Consider the following 20,235-nt stretch of genomic DNA (forward strand, 5'->3'; position numbering starts at 1 on the left):
TCGGTTCGCCGAAACTCAGTGCGACACCCGGGCGTGAGCTTGAATGGAGTCGGTTCCATCGACTGCATAGCGAGCCCGATGTGGGTAGGCCCAACGGTCCTCCACGAGTTTTACGACCTTCGAGTTGAAACGATATGCGGAGAATGGGGTAATTGGGAAACAGTAAGTTCGAGGGTAGTGGATTGAGCGTCAAAGGGAACCTGAGAGACAGTGCCGAATCAGAGCGCAGCAATTCACATCTGAACCCGATGGCGGAAAAAATCAATCTAATAATTGAGTTGATTCCTATGCGCACTATCACCGAAAAGAGGAGTCACCTCCCTTATGACTGGAAAAGACTTTAAAAAAAAAAAAACAAGTTGCAAACATCCAGACCCAACACTAGATGGCAGGCTTTGCAAAGCATGTGATCTACAGCTCACATGCCTCGAACAGACTGGTATACCCAACCTCCAATGATGTGCCACAACCACAGCCACCATCTTTATGAAAACCAGAGGGGCACTGGTGAGCCTGAAAAGGGGCACGGAAAACTGAAAAGAAAATGTTCTTGGCCCACCTTGAACCACAGTGAGCACGTATTGGTCCACAGGATGGGAATATGAAATCAAGTGTCCTGCAAATCCAGCTCTACCAACGTCTCCTATGTAGGAAGGTGGATATCTGACTATATGGTTACCCCCACTTTTTAGGTCTCGGGACCGTTAAGCTGCGAAGCAGCTTCCAGTCCGGAGATTTAATGTTACTTAGTAGGGCAGTTTAGACCCGCCTCTCAGCTCCGTTCGCTTCCATTGGCTGGCTGCCTAAACAGAGGCCAGCCATTGGAAAAGAAGTGAGTCACTCCAAACAAGCCCCATCTTTTTCGGATTCGGGGGCGTAAGTTTTGCTGTTCTTTAGCTCGTGACGTCGTCCGTCACTCAGGACAGCAAAACACGCCCCCAAATCCGAAAAATTTCGGAAGCTTTGAGGCAGCCATTTCTGCCCGACCACCGCAGCTGCCGGAAGAAGTCCCGGCGTGGGGATCCCCCCCATCGGGTGCTCACCCTGCTGTTTATTTAAATTAAAGAGGGAGCCTACCCCTCATCAGCCCCGCATTACCGCCGCAGCCCAGGACACCCGAAAATCGTAGCCGCGACCCGGAAGTACAGTGGGCTAGGCAGGAAGCGGACGGGAGGTCTCCCCGCGCTCCTGCCCGGCAAGGAGAAGAAGCTCGTCCCCAGCCGCTGCCGACCGGAGAAGCCCAGCAGCCCTGCCCGCGGCAGAGAGGAGCCGCCGCCTCCCCAAACAGCCAGTGAGTGCCGTTTTTCTTGTTTTTATTCCCTCCTGTGCCCTGCCCCTGCCAGGTTCTGCCCTCGTGTCTACCACCCATCTAGTCTAGTGCTTAGCTCTGCCCCGGGACAGCATGGCACATGCCCCGGAGCCCGCGGCGCTGCAGCCCTGGGACTCGGGATACCGGCGGCTGCCGGAAGACATGTACCCCCCTGTTTCGTTTCCCTGTTGCCTGCTTTGCCCTGTGTGGGTTGCACCCACGGACACTTAGAGGCAGAAGGCTCCCCGGCCAGTCTCAGCTCACCCCTCTGCTGCACCCGTTGTCTCCTCTTGTCTTCCAGTTGTCTCTGAGAGGAGGCGGGGGTCGGGCGGGCAGAGATGGGAGAAAGCTCACTTGCTAAATACAGGTTTGCCAAATGAAGGTTGAGGCCATTTCCTAGTCTGACCCGTGTCGGAAGGGCGAGGGTTAGTGACCCTGCCACCCGGAGGGGCTGTGACGTATTTCTCACCTGGTAGGCAGGACCAGACGTCAGTGCCCTGCTTCTATTAGCCTCAAAGACGGATGGCTCTCCCTTATGTCAGGCTGAGCTATGGCGCCTCGCTGTACCGTCACCGCCTTCACTTACAGACATCAGAGGAGAGCCGCATCTGGCCTGTGGCCATGTTCAGGGCTCCTCCGACGAGGGCGCAGTATTGGGGGATTCACCAGCCAGTTTGATAAGCAGAGCCCTGCAATCGTGAATAAAGCCACCCATTAACTGTAGTCTCTACAGTGGTATGCCTAAGTAGGCACCCCCAAACTTTATTGGTTCCACCTTGTGCACAGTGACCGGGGCTCGGGGGGCCCTCCCACCTTCTGCTTAGGGGCGGGGGGCATCATTTTGCCATACACCACTGATCAGCAATCCGCTTTGGAGTTGTCCTCATCCGCTCTCAGCCAGATGAAAACAAACCTCCTCTGACATGTGTGATCATGTATCAGTTGTTTATGGATAAGGACGTTCAGTCTGCTCACCTTTAGGTTCCAGGGGACGCCTCGGAGGTTAAGGGTGGGCTCAGACTATAGGGCCTTTCAGCCTCTAGAGCTGGAGTCTGCACTCTCTACCTCCCCTCCAGAGGCAAGCGTGACAAATGGAAGCAGAGGGCCAGGGCTCAGTGTGAGACTAATAAGGTGTGGAGGCAAGAGTCACGGTCAGGGGCAAGCTTGAGCCCTGGCCTGGAGAGTGCAGGCCATTCATCGAGGAGTCTGACAGGCAACGTAAACAGGAGCCATTAGGGCCACAGGAAGGAGGCGAGAGAACCGTGGGAACGGATTAGAGCTCAGTGTATTTCTGTCTGTTTCACTGTGTGTTGTGGGTGTGTACTTTCTGCCTGCGTGTTGAATAATAATGTTCAAATGAGCACTTCTACAAGTGTCTGTGCGTCTCTTGGTGGTATAGTGGGGCACGTGTTGTGTGTGTCTATGCATATATGTGTACTTGTGAGTTTTGTTTTCTATCAATTTACATGTGTGCTTCTGTGTGCCTAAATGTGTACATGTGCTTGTGTGCGCATGTTAGAGCCTGTTTGTATCTGTGCATCTGCGTGCTTATGCCTTATTCTGTGGTACTACTGTGGGTAAGTACTTCTGAACTGCATGTTTGCATGCTCTTATATGTTAGTTTGGGTGTCGATTTGTGCGTTTATGTGCATCCGTTCAGGCTGTTAGTCAGTACACCTAGAAGTGTGTTTGTGAGGCTGTCATTTTCTTTGTTTATAAGTCTGTATGTCCATGCTCGTCAGTCTGTGTGTAACTATCGGCCAATCAGACAGTGTTTCTAAGTGCTTGTGTGTCTATGAGTCTGTGTTTTAAGACTTTGCACGTTTCTCTGTGGGTGAAGAGGGTCTTTTGCTAATGGGCTTGAGTGCACTTGTGCGCTTATACGTTTGTTAATTTAATGTGTCTCTTGTGGCCACTCTCTGCGTTTGTATAACCGTGATAGTCAATCTCTGCATGTTTTTCTGTCTACCCGCCAGTTGGTGAGTGTGTGTGACTGTGTGTAACTATGTACTTCTGTTTGCGCATCTGTCTCTGTGTTTTCCAGTCCATGTGTTAGTCCGTCCATTGGTGTGTTCCTGTGGTAGTTTGCTTGCCTGATATGTATACTTTTATTTATCAGTGTCTGTTTCTCAGTCTGCGTGTTGTCTTTTTTGTTGGTATGGCTGTGTGTTTGCCTGAGTGTGTGTGTGTATGCTTGTGTTTGCCAGTCTCTGTATCTGTTTGGCAGTTTCTATGTTGTCTGTTTGTTAATCTGGCAGTGTGTATGCATGGTTGTGTTTGTCAGTCTGTGTTTGCCAGTTTGTGTGTAGCTGTGCAAATACTAAGCAGAAAAGAACGGACTTTGAAAGAACTCTGTTTAACGTTTCAATGCTAAAACATCAGTTTTTTAACAAGGAAGTGAACATTTAGCTTTCAATTTAAAAATGACGAGAACTGCTTTCAAAGTGCATGATGGAATTTGTAGGATGTTGGCGACTATGAGAAAACATTGTAGTCTGACAAGGGCGTATAAATCACGTGTTCGCGCCACAAATCCATTGATGATGGCTCACCTGTGAACAAGGCTACCGATGTAGCTGAAACGTGTCAGGAAAAGCATTATTTGGCTGTCATTTTGCAGAATAAAGAACCTGTTAATTCCAACGAATCTGGTGTCCGGCGCGCCTCTATTTGATTAGAAGCTGTTGTTGGATGTTTATGGAGGTTGTCCGCGCCCATGCGCCGTGACTGCCTTGTTGTGGTCCATTCTCCATGCGGACGTCTTTTGGTGGATTATATTTGAAAGGAGTGGGACCCGCCAGCAGTTTGTCAACTAATAAGGCATGGAGTTCCAGCCAAAAGGTTTATGATTATACTGCTGGCAAAGGACTTTTCAAAGACACTCGTCTTTCTTATGCGGATTCTAGGACATGCAGGTACAGCAGTAATTAAATATAAATGACAACTGTGCAATTACTGAGCAGAAAAGAACGGACTATATAACTATATATGGAATATATATATATATATATATATATATATATAGATATATATATATATATACATACATATATATATATATATATACATACACACACACCACTCCTATGGTAGGCCTCGACAATCCTGGAGGTAGAGTGCTTGGTTTTATGTGGAACCATCTCCTTATAGCTGTTCTATGATATAGCCATACCATATACTCTTAAGTGCATTATAATCCTCGCGGTTAATGCCAACGTTGGTTTGGCTTTATCAAAACATGTCGTGTAAGGTGTCAAACAGTTTGGAATACTACCCCCGCCAGTCCTGGCGGCGGCTGTAGCATTAAACCCCTCTAGAGGGAGAAGACATGTAGTTACTGGTAAACCCGGTTAAAGTTAAACAGAGCCTCAGCATCACAACATGGATGCTGCTGCCATAGACACGAGTCTGACCTCCTAATGCTGGAAGAAACTCCGGCAGGGGAGGCCTGGACAATAGGTTTCCTGTCCAGGGTGGTGCTAGCACCTCCCCAGACAGGCTGCAGTGTATTGGGGCAGGGAGGGCTGCATTCAGCAAATGCTTTTCCAGACACTGCCTGGGGCACACAAGGTGCTTCATGCATAGCCCGGTTCAAAGCAGTTGCTGGGGCACTCAGCCCCAGCGCGAAACTGGACAAAGGGAAAGGGGTGTAACCACCCCCTTCCAAGGTCCACCCATAGGAGGGACCTGCCAGGTAGTCCAACCCCTACACTGAGTATAAGTATAGGAGTTGTGTCCCTAGGACTTTAGATTACCCTGGACGAATCTTTGAAAGACATATCCTGGACCTTCGACATTCCATTTCGACGGGAAGACGGAAGACATCTCCCTTGTGGTCAAGGAGTGACCACCATGTGCAAACAGGCACCAACAGCAACTTTAGTCTGCATTTTCAAGGCTCCCGCCAGATCCTGAAGAATCTGCGACACAGGACACGGACTTCCAGACATCTCTGACCCCGACCCACATCCACAGCAAAGCTGAGACCCGTGGCGGACACGAGAGACCGGAACTCCTGGACATCCTGCATTTTGCTAACTGCATCAACTCCAGGGGTATCTCGCAGTTGTGCATTGGGGTAGGAGAAGCCACAGACCCAAACACCATTTGCACCGAAGCTCAGGCCTCCACACTCCACGAGTGTCCCGTTCTTGCATTGCAGCTCGACGCATCTTCCCGGTTCCTAGTCCGTTGGCTAGTGAGCCCCCTGAAGACTTCCTTTTTCATCTAACTTGCTTTCCTGGTTACTCCAGGCTTGCTCCAGCTTCCCTACAAAGGAGAAACGCCACAGACCTTGCTGGTCTGCACTGAAGCCAATCTTTATCTCCTGCGTGGATTGCGTTTGTCAAGGTTTGTTGGGTCCAATCTGGAAACCGACAATCCATCCCTCCAGCCATTGTGTAAGAAAGCGTTCAGCATTGCCCTTTTCGCAGTCCTCCGGGAATCCCAGGAAGCAAAGGTTACTGCGCCTGGCACGACTCTCCGCCTCCTCCGCTCTCGCCACCAACCCCTTCTGCGTCCTCTCAAGGGCGACGACCCTCTTCTTCAGGGTAGTCATGTCATCTTCAACGGCCGAAATGCGCGTTTCCGCGCCCGTTATGCGTTCCACGGCGTTTCGCAGGTCCTGCCGAAGGAGCATAATGTCGGAGCCCACTGCCCCAATTTTGGCGTCCAGGACATCCCTGGACTGCGTGATCGCGGCCAAGAGTGCAGCATTGTCCGGCACCGGGGATTGCGCCCCCTTCGCACCAGCGGCTTCAGTAAATTTATCGATGGGGCCCTGTTTGCCCTGGCTGCCACTTCCACCTCGTGTCATGGTGATGTGACGAGGGGCCTTCCACCCGCCGTTCCCAGTGGAGGCCGCCCAACCGGTGCCACCCGCCACCGGGTACTTCGCAACAAGATGGCGACCCTCTGGAATAGGTCACTCTCTGCGAAGCGTGAAGAACAGTCATCACCAAGCCAGCTCCCCAGGAACTCCAAGTAGAAGCATGCGGACCCGGGATCACTCACGGCCCACCGTCGGGCCCGGTGGATCGTGGTTCAAGGATGCGGGCCAACAGGAGCCCGGGGCCCGACTCGACCCCCGATAGGGCAAAGTGGCACTACGACCTCCCCGCCTGTCTTTCCACCGGGCACCACTCTGACCTGGCTCTGCGGCAATCCCTCGCCAGGTCCCTGGCAGCCGCTCGTCAGGGCAGCTTAGCTCTCTCCACGCCAATGGCGGCCCGCCTCGTGGTGAAAGATGGCGGCTGTGCTTCCCGGCTCTTCACGTCGCCGGGATCTGCCAAGCCCACTCCGCAGCTGCCGCCCGCAGCGCCGTCTGGCGGGGAGCTCCTCTCCAAGGGCCCGGAGCCGTCGACCTGCAGCAGCGCCGACACTCCAGCGGCACTCAGCTCGGGCGCCCCAGCAACTGTCGGCACGGCCCCTGGCGTCCGGCGGGACACTCCGAAAATCGAGGCCCCGGCTTCGCAGGCCGCAGCAACCAGCCCGCCACGCGGTTCTTCTCCGGGGCACCTCACAGCCTCAGGATGCAGCGCAGGAGGTCCCGGCTTCGGATTTCAAGTGCCCCTGAGTTCAGGAAGAGAACAGTGCGTAGGGAGCCTCGTCAATCGGCTAGGGCTAGGATATTTAAGTAAGGATGGTGATCGGCTGGTCGGAGCTCCGGCTCTACACGACCGCCATGTTCGCTGGCTAAGCCACGCCCCCAACGTTGTGCCTTTTTAACTTTGCAATATATGATGCATTTTTTGATGAGAGTACACTTTCAACCCAGTACCTTTGGCATTAATGTCCAAGTTACTACTTGTGTAACGATATATCTGTAAGAGACATTAGTTAGTGATAGATTCCTTAACTTAGAATATCCCCAGGCGTCAGACTGGATCCGGAAATGTTTTGCGTAGCAGTACCATTGCGCGTCGGTAGGCGTCATCTGCGGCTTTGCGTCCGTTGTTGGAGTATTTAGACGCCGCCTCCGCGTGCTGACGTCAGTTCTTAGACACAGCTTTTCCGCGCCAGAAACGCAGAGCCATGTTAAAAACCAACACTGGTGCCATTGAAACTAGGGCCCTGAAAGGGGATGACCTTAACCCTAGATATCGGTTCGCAGAACGGGGAGGATGGGTGGGTCGGTAAGGAATCTATCACTAACTAATGTCTCTTACAGATATATCGTTACACAAGTAGTAACTTGTGCATCTGAAAGAGACACGTTAGTGATAGATTCCTTACCTTAGAATAGATACCCCAGCAATACCAACCCCAGTGATGGGTCTGCGAACCAATAATCACACCAGAAAGTCCTGGAGGACAGAACGGCCAAAGAAGCCATCCCTCCAGACTTGGCTGTCCAGGAAGTAGTGCCTCGCGAACGTGTGCAGCGAGGCCCACGTAGCTGCCTGACAGATGTCCTGCAAGGCGACTTCCCGGCCCAGGGCAGTAGTAGTAGCCGTGGCCCGAGTGGAGTGGACCCGGAGCCCAACAGGAGGTTCCTTCTTAGCCAAAGAGTAACACACTTGGATGCACAACACGATCCACCAAGAGATGGTCCGCTTGTGCACTGCCCGTCCTTTCTTAGCGCACACGTAACCAACAAAGAGTTGGTCATCCACCCGGAACTGGCGTGTGCGATCCAGATAGTAAGAGAGCGCACGTTTTGGGTCCAGACGGTGGAGCCTCTATTCCTCTTTCGAGGGATGCAGAGGCGGAAAGAAGGTGGGCAAGGTTATGGACTGCCCGATGTGGAAGGCTGTGACTACCTTGGACAGAAAAGAGGGTTTTGCACGCAACACAACTTTGTCCGGATGGAGAGAAATGAAGGGAGGTTTAGAGGAAAGAGCCTGGAGCTCACTCCCTCTCCTGGCAGAGGTGATGGCAACCAGGAAAGCAGTCTTAAGTGTAAGAAGACGTAGAGGACAGTTATGAAGCGGCTCAAAGGGAGCGCACATCAAGTAAGTTAGAACCAGGTTCAAGTCCCACTGGGGCATCACGAAAGGAACAGGAGGGAACATATGAGCGATGCCCTTTAAGAATCTGTTGACAATGGGGGACTTGAACAAAGAAGGCTGATCAGGAAACCTCAAGAAGGCTGAAAGGGCAGAAAGGTAGCCCTTGATAGTGCCCAGAGCCGATCCCCGCTGGGCAAGAAAAGAAGAAAGAGGAGAACCTCAGAAAGAGGGGCATTAAGTGGATCCACAGCCTTTGCTGTGCACCATGCCACAAATCTGTTCCACCTGCAGACGTATACCGACTGTGTGGAGGGACGCCTGGCTGCCAGAATGACATTACAGACTTCAGGAGGAAAGTCTAATGGCCTCAACTGTTGCCGCTCAATCTCCAAGCATGGAGGTGGAGACTGGACAGGTTCGGGTGGAGGACCGTCCCCTGCTGCTGCGACAGAAGGTCCTCCTGAAGAGGCAGTCAAACCGGGGGATCGACTGACATACTGAGTAGCTCGGGATACCAGTACCTTCGAGCCCAGTCCGGAGCCACAAGGATGACTTGGGCCCGGTCGCGTTTGATCTTCTTCAGCACTCTGGGCAGAAGTGGTATAGGTGGAAAGGTGTACAACAGACCGCAACTCCACTCGCGACGAAAAGCGTCTCCGAGCGAGTGCCGCCTTGGAAATTCCAACGCGCAGAACTGATGACATTGCACGTTCTCTTCGGTGGCGAATAGATCTAACCAAGGCTCTCCCCACTGCAGAGAGACCTTGCGACACGTACGAGTTCAGATGCCATTCGTGATCCATCATGCACCGGCGGCTGAGTACGTCCGCCCTGGCGTTCAGAGAAGCTGCCAGGTGTTGAACCACCAGGGTCACGCCCTGATGTTCCAGCCACTGCTAGAGGAGCAGAGTCTCTTGGCATAGGGTCCACGACCCCACCTCGCCCTGTTTGTTGCAGAACCACATGGCGGTGGTGTTGTCCGTGAACACCTGCACTACACTCCCCCTGACATAGGGGAGGAATGTCTTCAGTGCTAGACGAATCACCCGCAGCTCCAAAAGGTTGATATGGAGCCGGGACTCCGCCGGAGACCAGAGGCCTCTGATCTCCGCCTCTCCCATGTGGCCTCTCCAGCCCTGGAAGGACGCGTCCGTCACAACCACGCACTCCGGTTGGGGAAGAGAGAGGGATCTGCCGCTGACCCAATCGCGGTCCGTGATCCACCACTGCAGCTGTCTCGCAGTGCCCTCCGAGATCAGGACATGGTCGGACAGGTTGCCCTGATGCTGGGCCCACTGAAACTTCAGGTCCCACTGCAGAGCCCGCATCCGCCACCGGGCGTGATGCACCAGAAGGATGCAGGAGGCCATCAGCCCCAGAAGCCGCAGCGTCAACCTGACCGAGACCCGGGATAAAGGCTGAAAGAGTGGAATCAGAGCCTGAATATCCCGGACCCGCTGTTCGGGTGGATAAACCCGAAACTGCGCCGAGTCGAGAACCGCTCCGATGAAGAGGAGCTTCTGAGAGGGGCACAGGTGTGACTTTGGCACATTTATGGAAAACCCCAGCTGGTGCAGGAGGTCTGCCGTAGTCTGGAGGTGGCTGACGACTGTCTGGGGCGAGCCCGCCTTCAACAACCAGTCGTCGGGGTAGGGGAAGACTGAAACCCCTAACCTGTGCAGATGAGCTGCGACCACCGCCATCACCTTTGTGAACACCCTTGGGGCGCTGGTAAGGCCGAAGGGGAGCACGGTAAAATGAAAGTGCTCGTGGCCTATGGTGAACCGCAGGTAGCTATGGTGGGCCGGCAGGACGGGGATGTGGAAATCAGCGTCCTGCAAGTCCAACGCTACCATCCAGTCTCCTGGGTCCAGGGCAGCTAGGACCTGCGCCAGTGTCAGCATTTTGAACTTCTCCTTCCGGAGGAAGCCGTTGACGTTCCGTAGATCCAAGATAGGTCGTAGGCCCCCTTTGCCCTTCTTGAGGAAGCGCTCGACCTCCTCCTGAGTCGCGTGCTGCCCAGGGACAGGAGGGTGTGGAGCAGGCAGCGACGCCTGCAACTCCGACGGAGCCGTGTGGGCGTGTCACCCGAACCCCAAGCCGCGTCGCGCGAGCATCAGGGGGGAGTCGGAAGAGCGATGACACCTCTTCGACTTCTTGTGCTTACCTGACGACTTGGACCCGGAGGAGTGATGTCGACTCCCGGAGCTCTGATGGCTCCTTTCCCGCGACCGGTCCCTCGACCTCCCTCCGGACGGGGACCTCTTGCGGCGCGGGGCCGACTGCCGGAGTTTGAGCCGCTTGCGGGACCGCTCCCGCCTAGCTTTCGAAGTCAGGTCCCGGCAGTCGGAGCAGGTCTTGTCGTCGTGGTCGGTAGACACCGACTGGCTTGAAACCTGGCATCCCAATCGGCACTGGCCGGAGTTGTTAGACTCAAGAAAAATGATCAAAAGGGATCAAAAAAGTTTAGTCAAAAAGTGACTAAGGTACAATTTTTCCAGATCTGCGCTGGTGGCGCGGAAAAAAGAACTGACGTTAGCACGCGGAGGCGGCGTCTAAGTACTCCGGCGACGTCATCAGGGCGCCTACGACGCAGACGGACGCGGAGCCGCAGACGACGCCTAGAGACGCGCAAGGGTACTGCTACGCAAAAAATTTCCGGATCCAGTCTGACGCCTGGGGATATTCTAAGGTAAGGAATCTATCACTAATGTGTCTCTTTCAGATGGTTCTTTGACACAGTCCCTTCGCTATAGAGAGGATAGAATCTTGTTGACCACTTTATTATCACTTTTCCAACAGATACGTTGATTTTGGGAACTTTTTCCATCGCTATAAACGATTTACTCGCTTTTTGTTAGATACAGAGTCCCATTTCTTAATAGGTGAGTTTTTTGGTTTCAGTAGCCTTTCTCCCAGTCGCACGTGGAATGCTCATAACCTCTTCCGGTTTCTGGTGCTCACCCGATGCAAAAGCTTCTTTTCTTTTTATATGTGATACACTTGTCTTTATTCCCACTTGCGTCATAAATGCAGTAGGATATCACATTAAACAATGGTGGCGTGCTACTATTTTTGCACTCGGTTGACTGTTTCACTTCAATTTGCATCTGCCACTTTTTTTTCTTAGTTAAGCTGTTTGCACTCTTTAGTTTTCCTTTGTATATTCACACCCTCTATCATTAAGGTGTAAGGTTTGGATTTGGTGGATTTTGACTATGTATTTGAGTTAAAATTCATTTTTGAACTGGAGGTAATTTTTACCTGTTTTGTAACATTTTAGCCCTGACGAAGTCTGTGGTTGTCACCAAGACAGATGAAACACGTGTTGGCTAGGACCAAGTTTGGAATATAACTGAAGAATAAATGAAGGACTGAAAAGAAGATCGTCTGTTTTGTTCTGATTTAACAAGGTCATTTATTTATGCGGATTAAAGCTCAGGATATATTTGGTTTTTTGCTATCCTCATAAGGTAAGTGGGGTGGGAGCACTGATGAGGAGAGGAATGCATTGGTGGTGAAGGTGGCAGTGGAGGAGGAGGGTGGCGGAGGAGGAGGTGGCAGTGGAGGAGGGGGTGGAGGAGCAACAGAGAGAGGCTGGTGCCCCTGTCCTGGGTCTCTTGGGCTTAGGAGCAGAAGGAGACTCCAAAGCAATGTTCTCCTCAAAGGAGAGCTTCTTCTTTTGTGCCAAGTCTCTTTTAGGTTAGGGGTTAGCTTGGTGCATGGACAAATAGGCATTTCTGCCAAGCATACAGCTCCTCCTGGAGAATGGTGTCTTCCGACGCCTCTGAGCAGGTCCTAGAGGACCCTCAGCTTTGTTGGGACATGCTGTTTCTGTAGATCTTTGGGCTTGATGGACAAGCTGGACAATGCCTGGAGGATGGCACGTCATCGACTCTGAAGGCTTTGGTCAGTGAGGTCTATAGCCCGAAGGCTGTGGCTGCCCAGGCTGGTTGTTTTTTAGGCAAAGGGCCGACACCACACCCCTTTGGAAGCAGTGCTCTGCCTCAACTCAAGGCCGTTTTGCTAGACTAAGTTATGTGTGACAACTACTCTTACAGCTGGATTCTTCATCTGTGGCTGTGAGGCACCTAGCTCCTGTTCTTCCTTCTGACTCAGATGAAATGGATGCTTTCAGTGCCTCGAAGGGGCCAGCTTTTTTTGCCATGTCGACGCCGTCTTCACCGAAGATGCCAGGGTTGTTGTCTGACTCCTGCCTCTGCGTCCTCCTGTGTGTCCACCTCCCCTTGCGTTGTTACCAAACAGTCTACTTTGACTGAAAGGTGAGACAGATATTGTATGGGGTGGTGTTGTGGTTGAGAGAGAGGAAGAGAATGAAGACCCGATAGTGGTCAGTCCACAGGAATTAGGCGTGACACTGGAGGTAGTACTGAAACAGTGTCCTCTTCATCGCTGTGTGTGAATTGTTGATGACAAAGGCCTAGGCAAGAGGTGTGGTACCCCGGAAAGGGCCCAAGGCACTGGGAGTGGGCTGGCAAAAGGAAGATGTCCATTGAACGCCATTACACCAGACAACAATGTATGTATGTATGTATGTATAGGCATTTATATAGCACACTACTTACCCGGAGGGTCCCAAGGCGCTTCGACCGCTGCGAAACCCTTCCTGGCTTCCCTGAGAGATGGTCCCTTAATGGGTATCTCCAGGGTGAGACCAGGCATCCCCGGCGGTCTGGTGGGGCCGTTAGTGAAGATGAGGCAAGCTAATGCCCAGAGTTGCCGAGTGTGATCGCTGATCAGAGTGGGCACCGAGGCGAGAGAATTATCGAGTCCGCTGACCCTGGTCCAGAAACCTGCCGTGCCGGGAATCGAACCCTGGTCCCGGGCCGTGCTCTGCTCTCGGGTCTGCCGCCTCTAACCAGTGAGCAGGTTCACTGGCTACTCCACTTGGGAGGAGATCTTTGGTGAGTTTCTGGCTGCAGAAGTCATTCAGTCCTGTGGGGCCCACTCAGCTGTAGCACACCGCTGAGAAAAGGCCACAGGACGAATGGAAACCTGATGCTTCAGCCAAAGGTTGTTGCCCATCTGTAGGAGAGTCACAGATACATTTGCAAGACCTTAAGGCTCTGCTAGGTGCTCAGGAGGCAAAACTCAGTAGAGGGTCTGTTAAATCCACACTCCCTCAGTAACCATCGACTCAACCGCTCCAGGGTATGTGCTGTGTTACCTGTCCCCTAACTGAAGTCCCTACACATCACCACATACCATGCTGATGTGAGGGGTCAGCTGTGCCCACAGGCTGTAAATTAGTTTCCAAAGGAGCCCAACCAGGGGCTCCTCACACAGGACTGGTCCACTACCCCACCCCTTACAGAACCCTGCAACTCCAGGGGGGGGGGGGGGGGGGGGGGGGGGGGGGAATGTGGGGAAGGGGTTAACAAGAACCCGGCATAGCGGCCACCACTCTCCTCCGATATCACTCCCAAGCACACAGGGCAGCCTTCAGCAGCAATGGACAGGTTTTCTACGTCTGCATGGAAAAAGGATAATAGAATGAGGATTGTGTGCATGGAGAGCACTTCAGCCACGCTGTTTGCAGGCTCCCATGCTTGGGTTAAAACACATTGTTAGAGCAAGTAGCTTTATAAATTCATGGCATCGAGGATATCTTTAAATATTGGTTAAAATGATTTGCAAGTACATTAATTCCATGGAGTTCCAAATTGATAAAAGGCTGAGCAAAAACCCTCCCTAGCTTTTAACACATCTGTAGGAAAATGGACCCAAAGCAATCGCACTATAAGTCTATGCCAGAAAACAACCAGGATTTCTACAATTTGACCAATAACCTACTGGCTAATGTTGCAACGATTTAATATTTCTGAAAAAGATTTGCCAAACAACCTATACTTAGAAGATCAGAAGGCAGTGCATTTAACTATTCTGTGGCCAACAAGGGTTACTTACATCTGACTATGTGCACACAACATAATATGGCATCTAATAAGCTGTTAATGGACTCCTTATGACCTAGCTGGTTGGTTCTGTCTTCTACCACCTCTGTCATTTGGGGATCACACTCGGGTATCTAGCGCTGGGACACTCAGAGTACCTGTTGTGCTTTACAAATCTCATAATATTAATAGACAGCCATATATCATAAACATTTGGGTTCTTACCTGGTTCTCTCCCTCCATCCCAGGAATCTGGTTTCCGCCCGCATTCGACCCGAGGATATTCATCTGGGGTTGGAAGGAGTCCCTTCCTGCCCCCTGCATGACAAACACACAGTTTAATGGAGAAAACTCAGATGAGAATACCTTAACATACTGTGCAACCCTATGCATACAGGGTCACTAACCTCTAGGAGTTCCACGGGTTCTCGACCGTCCACAACCTTCTCTTCCTCTAGGATGCTCATCTTTTGGATCATATGTTTCATCAGAGCCACATTTTTCAGGACTGGAGAAGTTGTCTTTCCCCCTGGGGCCATGACTGTCATGCCTCTGCTGTCCTCCTCTCCGTAGGCTGTAAAAAAAGAAAGATCATCATCCTTGGGAAACATCTAAAAATAAGCTCCAAGCAGCTCAACTTAAGTAAATGCAGACACTTCAACTTTTCTTACATGGTTTATACAAATCTAGGGCTAAATGCACTGAAATAGCTTCATACTCAAAAGAGAATTTGCACAAGCATTAATACAAGTGAACACATACAACCCCTTCTCTACAAAAGACCACCTCAATCATTTTCATGTATTTCAACTCCATTGCCTTGTCAGAATAAAGAGTACTATAACAAAAAATAAATATGTTTTTAGATAATTTGTGTGTTATTGTAAGGAAAATGAAATGCATCTTTATACAGGTAATTTTAACATTACTACTCTTGCACTGACCGGTCATGTCCCCTAATTCTGGAACACGCAGAATTCAAATCAAATACCATAATCTAACCACATGAAGTCAAGAAAATTTCAGAAATTTAAATTGTTTAGATTTAGCACTTAATTGAGGTTACACAAACAAAGCCACAATTAATACTGTCAGTCAGTCAAAAATACCTTATTCGGTTCATACCAAAAACCGTAAAATTATACTAAGCATATTATGTCAAGGCCACATTTGAATACAATAAAAAAGTGCAAATTGGCAATTTATACAGTACAAGTTATCAATACTAATAAAAAAGAACAATTATCAATATATACAGTGCAAATTATCATTGCTAATATGGGAGTCCATTAAAAACATATAAAAAAGAGAAAGTACTCAGTCAGAATTCATTTGTTCACCTGTCGCTATGATAATTAATTCCATTTGATTTTCCTTTTTAATCTTACAGCTACACTCAAAAAGTTGTCTATATTGAAAATCTCCCAAACATTCGAAAGCAGCTGCAAGTAAAGAAGGGCTGGTTAAACTTGCGTAAAGCACTTCTCTATTAAAAGTAGACTGATAAAACGTTTGCGAATGGGGCGAAAATGCTCCAAAAAAAAATAAAGTGTAAATGTGTTGTACTTGTATAGCGCACAGCTACCCCGGACAGGGGTCTCCCGGCGCTTGTACTCATACCGCTCAGGAACACTTCCTGGCTTTCCTTGTGAAGTGTCCACTCCTGGGCACCTCCATGGTGAAACCAGACATCCCTCACGCTGTTGGGGCCATTGTGGAGATAAAGCAAGCTATTGCCCAGAGTTGCAGCGTGGGACCCATGATTTGAATAGGCACTGAGACGAGAATATCCGGTCAGAGAAATTAATGAGCCCGAGACCCACCTAGGCGGGAATCGAACCCTGGTCCCTGGTCAGAACTCTGCATCAAGGTCTGCCGCTCTAAGCATTGAGCCACACTCCTCTACAAAGTGCACAGTGTCCTTTATAGAGAAGCTGTCACATGAACAGATCCCCAAATCTTTCTCCCTAGTCCACCCTGAGGATTCAGTAAAAAGAAGATGAAATTTATTCAAACTGAATCTCGTCAGTAAGAATCGGTGATTCACATTATTTACGATTCTCAAATATGGCTCAATTGATCCTAAAGTTTTTATTAATTGATGAGCCCTTACTGTTGGTTTGCCCAGCTCCTTGTCCTCTCTGGCCGAACACACCATAAGCTTGTGAGTGTCTTTAACCCATTTCACATCCCCATTCACTAATTTATTAGGTGAGTTAAACAGTTAAACAGCCTCAATTTAACAGCTAATTTTTTAACATAACTCAGCCAGGGGATATGCTGGCAACAATCGAGGGCTAGGCAATCTCTGAGTATTTCATGATTCAACTCCAACTCCGGGTTCAACCAGGTTGAGATCCATTTCAACAGTGGGGCTATAGCTATACGGTCTTCCAAGTACCCCACCCCACACTCCTGGTGAACAATATACCCAGAGGTGGATTGGGGGACGGATAAGACAGATTTCAAAAACTTATCCTCAGCCACCTGAATGGCCTTCACGTTCTTAAACCCCCAAAGGTCCGCTCTATACATAGCCAGGGAAATACATTTGGTGTCATATCTTAAACACAGCTTGCAGTGGTTTAACTCCCAGTTTTCGAGCAAAGCCCAAAACAGCCAAAATGGATCTTGCGAAGACGTTACGTTTCGCTGCTACTTGGGGCATCCATGTGCACTTTTCATCAAAAATGACGCCTAAGTATGGAAAAGTAGAGATCCTAGACAAGACATTCCCTTCACAATGCAAGCTTTTTATCCTTTTCGGTTTGGTGCCCACAATCATTACATGCGATTTTGAAAAATTGACACTAAGATCTAACACTTTCATAAAATCAGCGAATGAATTAATTTAAAAGACATTGCAACCCTACTGCTGTGCGTGCTTGGAGAGTGGCATCATCCGCATATAATAATGCCGGGATGGATCGCTTACCTACCCTCGGTATGTCCTTACACACTTTCGTTAGCACAGTGCCCAAACCGTTAATGTATAAGGTGAAGAGTAGGGGGGCCAGAATGCAGCCCTGCCTAACACCATTGACGATACAGATCTTTCCTGTGCAGTTACCCTTACGGTCGTATCTAACCGTGGCCGATGGGTCCCTATGGAGGTCAGCAAGGAAGTACACAATGTTTTTATCCACGCCCAATTGGAGGAGCATCATCCATAATTTGGACCTATTCACACGGTCAAAGGCCGAGGAAAGGTCCATAAAGGCTAGATATAGAGTGCCCCTTTTGGCAATTATGTACTTCCCAATTAAAAGTTGGAGGTTGAGGCTTTGATCGATTGTGCCTCGCCCTTTTCTAAACCCAAATTGCAAACCCGAAAGGGTATTTGTATCAGCCAACCATCCTGTGAGTTTACCTAGAACTACCGGACCGAGGACTTTAACAGCAGAGTCAATAAGGGAGATGGGGCGAGAACAACTAGGTTCCCCTCTATTTCCCTTTTTAAAAATGGGTACTATGACAGATTCAGACCATGTACCGGGTATGCCAGATTTGCAAACCCTGTTAAAAACATTGGATAAAAACTTTGACCAGGTCTTGGCATCCGATTTAAAAAGGTCGGCTGGAACGCCATCTGGGCCGGGGGCCTTGTTGCTTGTCATCTTACAGATGGCCTCTGCAACCTCTGTCTTTGTCACGATAAAGTATAGGGATCCTCAATGGGTAGGGATGTAACCACACCCCCGAGTCATCCCCTTCATAGACTGATTTAAAATAGGAACATAATACCTGTTCCTGTATTCCACAATCTAATTGGCCGTTAAAGGGATCATGGAAAAAAGGTTTATTGACCCCTGCCCAGAATTTGGAACTATTTTTGAGAACATCAGTGGTGGTTAGTTCTTCAAAGGCCTCGTCTCTGATTTCTCGTCTTCTGGTTTCCAGGGCGTCTTTGCAGACTTTCCTTAGAGACGCCACAGCGGGCGTATCCACTGGGTTATGTTTCAAGGCCACCATCAAATTTCGATGAGCTATCTAACAGTTGTGGTCGAACCAACTTCCCCAGCAAGCTCTTTCACCTTGCCCGGACGTTTAAGGTCATCGGATATTTGGGTACAAATTTTGATGTATGCCTCTAACACCTCCGTATCCCCCGCTTGCACATTCATACAGGAGTGCATCTCTGTTCCAACCTTAGTTAATAGATTGGTGTGAAAATCTCCGGGAACTACTCCACACCATCTAATTCTACGGGCCTGATCCACCGGACGTATATCTGACTTATCCGTCCTCCTATAACATAACTCCGGTTTGTCGACCAGATCCATCATGGTAAGAGCCACCGGGTTATGGTCGCTAAAAGTAGACAAAATAGCTGAGTAATCATGAATCTTTTCACCCAGTGTGGAGCTAATAAAAATGTAATCGATAATAGAGGGTGTTCCATTCCCTTTAAAAGTGGGTACATCCTCTTTCCACATACAGGGGAGTATTAGGCCATTGTCTGCCAATATGGTTTCGAGGAATTCTCCTTGAGCAGAATGCTCAAAATGGATATCTCCTTGATCTGTGGGGCCTAAACAATCCATCACCTGACATTTATCAGGACAACAATGAATATTTAAGTCTCCTAGAACAATAATAGCACAGGAGTTTTTGTTGGCTTCTCTATAATTTTCAAGAAAATGATTAAGCTCAACAAGATGTTCAGTCGTGGTGGCTCTGTCAAAGGAGTTATAGAAATTAATAATCAGAATAGTTCAGTATTGCAAGCAATGTGCACTGCCAGGCAGTGTGGTGACCCAGTGTCCAGTTGGATATGGGTACCTTGAATGCTGGCCGAAACCAATGTTACCAACCCACCATTTGCCCTCCCCATGCTAGAGGCAACAGCTGGAATAGAGTGGGTTGTATAACTGTCTAGGCTAAGCAAATTATAAGTATCCCATGTTTCCTGTAACCCAATAATATCAGCCCCACATAAGGATTTTCTCCAAATAGGATCATCTAGTTTGTTTTTAAGGCCTGCAATGTTCCAAGTTAGGAACGTAATGCCTACCTTAAAATCAGTCGGGCCCACTCTCTCTGTAGGGGAAATGCTTAATGCTAATAGTAACTTTCTTTGGGCCTCAAATGGGTGGGCAACAGTGGCTATTGCTTCTGGGGTTACTAGTCACTCAATATCCTCCAGATTTGAGAAAACATCAAATCTGTTTTTAACGGTACAGAAAAATCGTAGGGACCTTTCCCCGTTGGTGGATATCTGTGTGCTGACATGGCATCTGACACAGCTACAAAATTTCTATTAAAAAACCCTAGGGGAACCAAACCAATGCCCTCCTCTAAGCCATGCCTTGTGCCCGCGCTCTCCAGAATCAGTTTCACAATCTGTGATGAGGCAAAATTCAGTATACTGTAATCAAAAGGGTCCACCTCAAAGAGGGTTAGTGTGTATCCTGTTGACTTTGGAGTACACACACTTGGTTAAAATACCCCTCACACACCAAAAGGGCCCTTGGTGTCATGCTTCATCATCGAGGTCTTCCCGCCCGGCTGCCGGACGGGGCAGTGCTGCGACAAGCGACTACGCTGGAGCACCTTTTTAATTGTGGGTGCTATGTGAGTGAATTGGAGTGAGTGTCAGTGGGGTCAGGGGTGATAGAGAAGTGATGTTAAAAAATACCTGGCCTAGTAATAGAAAAAACTATTTAATAAACACTGGCTGGTATTATTAAAAAAAAGTGGTGTCGGAAAGGGTAAGCGGGTTTATGGGCTTACTTTCCTGTGTGGGTCAACATGTTTCGGGGCGCCATGCCCCTTCGTCAGGACCGGGGTAAGAGATCCCCCTGTCACTCACTAATGTGACGCCACAATAGGGTGTATGTACAAAAAGGTGTAGAAAAGATCAATGTGTATGGATATATAATTTATATTTTAATACACATCCCTTGCTAAATAATAAGATATTCATGTAGTATGCTTATTATGGTGAGGAACAGTGCCTCATGAGCCAACACTAGATCGAAGCGTATTTTAGGGTCCAATCAACCCCCAGCCTCGTTGTGCTTCCTCCTCCGTCCGTGGCTTCCATGGTAGTGACCACTAC

At 49.5% G+C, this 20,235-nt stretch overlaps 1 protein-coding gene across 2 annotated transcripts in view; it reads right to left on the bottom strand.

Annotated features, from left to right (window-relative positions):
• The window catches only part of WDR33 (WD repeat domain 33), a 1,115,698-nt gene that overhangs the window by 32,921 nt on the left and 1,062,542 nt on the right, over nucleotides 1–20,235 (bottom strand). For both annotated transcript variants that reach the window (XM_086944027.1, XM_086944028.1), the window contains 2 exons: nucleotides 14,582–14,748; nucleotides 14,400–14,492 (listed from right to left, as the gene is read on the bottom strand). In XM_086944027.1, the coding sequence (XP_086800153.1) occupies nucleotides 14,400–14,492; nucleotides 14,582–14,748 (260 nt within the window). The remainder of the gene's footprint in view (nucleotides 1–14,399; nucleotides 14,493–14,581; nucleotides 14,749–20,235) is intronic.

Source organism: Lissotriton vulgaris, chromosome 11 (genome assembly GCF_964263255.1).
Source record: "Lissotriton vulgaris chromosome 11, aLisVul1.2, whole genome shotgun sequence".
Classification (NCBI taxonomy): domain Eukaryota; kingdom Metazoa; phylum Chordata; class Amphibia; order Caudata; family Salamandridae; genus Lissotriton; species Lissotriton vulgaris.